Consider the following 5,313-nt stretch of genomic DNA (forward strand, 5'->3'; position numbering starts at 1 on the left):
AGCACTAATATGATATTCCTGCTAAAATATATTAATAATTTTGGATTGAACTAGCAATGGGAGGGCTACAGCTAGATGTTTGCATGTATGATCCTAAATTCCATGTAATGCAAGATTGATGGTGTTGTAAAATATAAGTGTTTGCATAAACCACTACAAGAGTTTTTCAGGTTGAACTTGTTTTGAAATGACAGTTTTGACTAGCCAGTTTCCCAACCAAGCAAAACTGAGATTGTTCCAAAAGCTATCTCTAACAGATAAGGTCATAACTCTTCATAACCTTTCCAGAGCACAACCGGTACACAAGACCTGAACATCCAGATTAGTGCTTGCAAAAGTTGTCTGGTTGCAAGCAGAAAGGCAGGACACAAACAGAACCGTGTTGCGATTCACTCGGGTTTCATATGAAGGCAATCACAGTAATGGTCACCACACATTGCCTCCAAAAGCTAGAAAGCTAGAAAAATATCCCTGAGGTGCACATTCAGCTGTGTTGAGATTCCTAACCTGGCCACGGTTGATTCCTGTCCGAGCATGTGGGTTGGTGATCTTGGTTTGGTTAAAAGAGCTTTCTTAGGATTTGAGAGTCATTGTTGCTTTCAGTGGGCCTGGTCACATTAATCTCCTGTCTTTTCACTTTTAACCCTAGCTGCCATCTCTCACAGCAATAATCCCGAACTGCTTGGCTAACATTTTCAAGGCAAGTCTGGAATCTGAACACGTATTAGGCAAGAGAGAAATCACAGCTTCCTCCAACATGTTTGACATCTTATGTGCGTTTTTCAGTCCCCTTCTAAACCCCTTAGTTTCTTAAACCGTTCACATGTTTTGTCAAACTTTCACAGATTCCATCACAGACAACTTCATGGCTTCCTCCATCAGCTGATTGTCTGTAAATGTAGCAGGGGGTTCTGGGACGGATTCTGAAAGGCCGATCAGAGACTCCAGGAGGCAGGTCCCGGGGTCACTCGCTGCAGGAAAGCTGGGATAACTAGGCAACTGAAACTGGAAATAGTTGTCCATGTGCTCATATTCCTTGAGGGAGTTGTAAAGCGAGCTGGGCCCCAAACACGGGAAGCCATCAAAGAATTCCAGGTCCGACTCAGATGAGAGGCTCAGGTCCATGTTGTAGCTTGCCATGCGGTCCACGGTGGGGGATGGGGTGTGTGGCACACTGCTACTGTGGAATAGGGCATTTCCCTGGTTGGCGTTCTCGTCCAAAAGTTCTGAAATGGCTGTAGCTCGATTGTCTGTAAGACTGTCTTCAGAGTCCAACAGTGCAGCGTCTATATTGTCATTTTCATCTGCAAAGTCCACCATGCTAAAGCTGCTAAACGCCTCTGTGGATGGCTGCTGTTTGGTTTGCGGTTGATGCGAGCAACAACTCTTTTTACTGTTCTTATCCCCGCTCTCTCCACTCTCCGTGTCGCTGAAACACAATATCCGGCTGAGGCCTTTCTCGTCAACGTCCAGTGGGCTTTGATGCTGGTTCTCGCCTGCCTCAGAGTCCTCGCTCTGATGAGACGAGTCCGATAAGTCTGTCATGTCACTGCTGCAGGTGTTCTCTCCAGCTGTTGCCAGCTTGGAGCTAAAGGGGAAGGAGGGCACCGTTGGTAGGGAAGAGGCCGCCGTAGTGTTCTCCTCCTCCTCTTCCTCTGTGCTGGACTGCTCCTCCAACCTCTTCTCCAGCTCCAATTTCATTATCGTGTGAATGTAATGGGTCTGTACTCGGGTGGAGTTGAACTCAATGCGACCCTCTGTGTTTCCGCAGCCATCTTTGGTGCAACCACATGGGAAGGAGGAATGGTCCATCTACAAAAACAGAAGAGGTGATTTTTTTTTTAATCAGACATTCTAGGTGTGCTTTTTTTAGTGGGGTCATGGGGTTAGGTTAAGGGTATGGTTTGGTTTAGGGTCAGCGTGTTAGGTTTGGGCAACAAAATCCTGGGTTACGGTGAAAGTCAGGTGGCTTTCTAGGTTCTTACCTGACATTTTATGCCAGCAAGGCTGCAGCTGCATGTCTCAGGCTCACAGAAACCCTGGCAGTCGCAACCACAGTTCTCCCTGGAAATCCTCAAGTCATGCAGCTGCTTCTTCTCGTCCTTGTCAATCTTCTTCACACCTGCTGCTTTGAGCAGTGCATAGCGCTGTTTAGATGGGTAAGGCTGGAGAAAGGAGCCCTCCTCCAGGTTGGCGCCACTGATGTCAACGTCCTGCTCCGGGATATCGTCCAGCGTCAGCTGATTCGCCTCCTCGCTTTCCTGGGTTCCATTCTTTGTCAGCTGAGGAAAAAACAGCGATTGTGCTTAGGTGACAAGCTGCTTAAGAGAATGACTTTTCGCTTGATTGATTTTAGATTCACGCAATCCTCACCTTCTGTTTAAGCGCTTCCAGCTTCTCTTCCCTGAGCCGGTTGAGGAGCTTCTCTCTGCGCAGGAGCCGCTGCTCCACAGCAAACTCTGCGAGCGTATATGTGTGGAGCGCGCTATGACGCTGCACCATGCCCAAAGTACATCCTCCTCGACTGGGAACACTGGTGAAGCCCTGGCACCGAGCGAAGGAGAACACAGTCACGTGGTCGAACGTCACATTGCCCCGCCTTGCCCTCTTGGATTTCTTGAGGATGGATGTTGCTGTAGATAAGACAAAACACCAGATTAAAATATGAACATTCCAAACAGACTAATATTGTAGAAAAAGATACTGCTGTATCATTTCCTGCCACTAGATGGCACAATGCTCCATAGTTTGTGTGCAAATGCTGCTGTATAGATTGTAAAAGGACACCACCTATGATGATACATTGCCCTGGCCTCATCGTGTACCCAATTAAATGATACTGCCAACAGTAGTCCAACGCACTTACATCCTGTTAGGTGAAACCTAAACTACTGGGAATTCATTGAGCTTTGTTTTTTGTGTTAGTGTGCAACCAAAGAAGCCAAGGAATTTATTGTATTGAATAGAACAGAGGAGAAAGTAGAACAGCACATACCATAAGGTAATAGTGCTTGGGGCTTCCAAGTGAGATGAAAGGAGGAAGTACAGCTCTGGAAAGAAGAAACAACAAACAACTTTCCCCATCTATCACTGGATAGTTGTCAACCAGCCCCCCAGACCTGTTATGGCTTTGCTGAATATTCCAGATCCACATCCATGAGCTATACCTTCCTATGTCCAGAGAAATGCCATAAAAAACATAATGAGGACTCAAGTGGAACCATATGTCAAAGACAAACCTCTAAAAGACTTCCTCCGCACAGGAATCTTAAACTTTTGAGCCTCACTTGAAAAAGAGAAGAAACCTTTTGTATGTGCAGGCTCAAGCTGTGAGCTTGTTTAAAGAAACCTTCGGTAAACCCCTATCCATATGGTGGCTATTACCGTACTATTGTGAACTCGTAGAAACCCAAGTGGTCGTCTTGTGACACTGGCATCGGTATTTACAAAAGTTGGACAAGAAAATGAACACATCCAATGTGACTGAACTTCAAGGAAAAAAGTAAACCTTTGTTCCAGCTGACATAAGCAGCACACAATAGCCTCACTATGTTGTTTAATCTGCTGCCAGATGAAACAAAATCCCCGGTTTAGCTCCACATTGATCACATTCAGTCAGGTTTATGACACCAACACGAGACAAATGACACCCTCCTCTACTGCTTCTAAAGAAAATATCTTCACAGGCTGTTCTTCTGCTTTCACGTCACAATGGCCAACATCTTTCTGTCCAACATAAACACCGGATCATAACAACCCACTCAATCAGCTCCTCTAGATGTATGTGCATGCCTCCAGTCTTGATCCCCCCGCATTTTTTTTTTTTTCTTTCTTCCCCGGTTTACCCAGCTTCTATCAGCACCTGCGTTGGGTGCACGCCCAGGTTTTAGACAAGGCGCTGTGTGTTCCTGGCCTTGGCAACTTGCCATGCTTCTCCTGGCTTCCTGCCCCACCATCCTGGAAAGCTCACAACGCTTGCCCTTCTCCTGTGCAACACAATCCCTGTCCGTCCCATTCCCTGTTCCCTAAAGACCGACTGGCGCACCCAAGTCCAGACGGAAACACCCTGAAGGAACATGACCTAAATCTCTGAAGGCAAGGCGTCAATCTGCAATGTTCATGGAGGAAAGTGGAGATGGAACCAAGGTGAGCAGCACCGGCATAATGCGATTAGCAGTTTTGCAGCTTTAGGGCATGAACCCAAAAGATTTATTCATTGCAGATGTCTAAAATAATTTCTGCAGTGTTTCATGAGCTGCCAGCAAGATAAATTGCTTAACCACTTCATTTTTTTTATGGATTGTTATCAGAGCTTCAGTGCAAGTTGGAAACCAGATTTAAATTGAAAAATGAGCATCCATCATCTTGTATTCGCACGATGCGCTGTGACAGAGAGGACACTCACTGGTGAAATTTGTTGACGGGGAGCTGGGGTTGCTGGGAGTGGAATCCAGAGTGTCGGAGTAGCAGCTCTCCCCTTCCGAGTCCCAGCCTGAGCAGGCAGAGGAGAGGGAAGAGGGTGAGGAGTAGCACGGGTCCTCATCCACCTCCTCAAACTTCCTCTTGAGAAGTCCACTCATGGTGCCGGTGTGAACAATCTGCAAGAAAAAGAGCAAAGAGAAGGGTTAGAAAAGAGACAGTTTAGCCAATTAGCTGCACTTTGTGCACAAATGACTCAATCTTTATGTAAAGAATTGAACAAACTGTGTTTTGCAATAAAGTTTCAGGAAAACACAGGACTTCTACAGTAGAGCTACACCAGAGTCCTCATGAGAGAATCAGAGTCTCATGCTGCTCTCAGATGAGGACACCAGGGCACAGGAAGCAATCAATCACTCCTATTTGCCTAAGTCAATAATTAGTGGGCCCTTCACGTCTTACAAATCCCATCAGCTCAGCAAATGCATTGATTAGGAAAAAAACTCTGAAAAAAGTGATCCAATCATCTAAACAGACATTTCTGTCATTCTCAAAACACTTGTTACAACCAGAGGGGAATTTGCCACTTGTCTGGTTTACATGCCCACCCCTGCTCTATGCATATATATGTAACATTTTTCCCCAGAGGGCCAATTCAAGATATTTCAAGCAATATGGCCATATGGAAAATGAATTTTCTTTAAGACAGACTTTGTTTCTTGTTACATAGCAGCCTACTCAATTAAAAAAAAAAAAAAAAAATACTTTTTGTAGACAGGCTCTTGTAATAATATACGCTAGCCTAAATGTGCTACAAAAAATGTTATTTATATATTTTTAATCTTCAAGACTAAATATATATATATTAAAAATGTATATTAAAAATGTATATTA

The 5,313-nt window shown here is 45.0% G+C and overlaps 1 protein-coding gene across 1 annotated transcript; it reads right to left on the reverse strand.

The window, feature by feature from the left end:
- Positions 1-400: 400 nt before the first annotated feature.
- csrnp1b (cysteine-serine-rich nuclear protein 1b) lies at positions 401-4,592 on the reverse strand. Its single transcript, XM_037694133.1, has 4 exons — positions 4,406-4,592; positions 2,374-2,633; positions 1,986-2,282; positions 401-1,812 (listed from the first exon to the last, which is right to left on the reverse strand). The coding sequence occupies exons 1-4, from the start codon at positions 4,578-4,580 to the stop codon at positions 832-834; spliced, it is 1,713 nt and encodes a 570-aa protein (XP_037550061.1). The 5' UTR covers positions 4,581-4,592; the 3' UTR covers positions 401-831.
- Positions 4,593-5,313: the final 721 nt, after the last annotated feature.

The sequence above is a fragment of the Nematolebias whitei genome, chromosome 20 (genome assembly GCF_014905685.2).
Source record: "Nematolebias whitei isolate Nwh7 chromosome 20, NemWhi1, whole genome shotgun sequence".
In the NCBI taxonomy this organism is placed as follows: domain Eukaryota; kingdom Metazoa; phylum Chordata; class Actinopteri; order Cyprinodontiformes; family Rivulidae; genus Nematolebias; species Nematolebias whitei.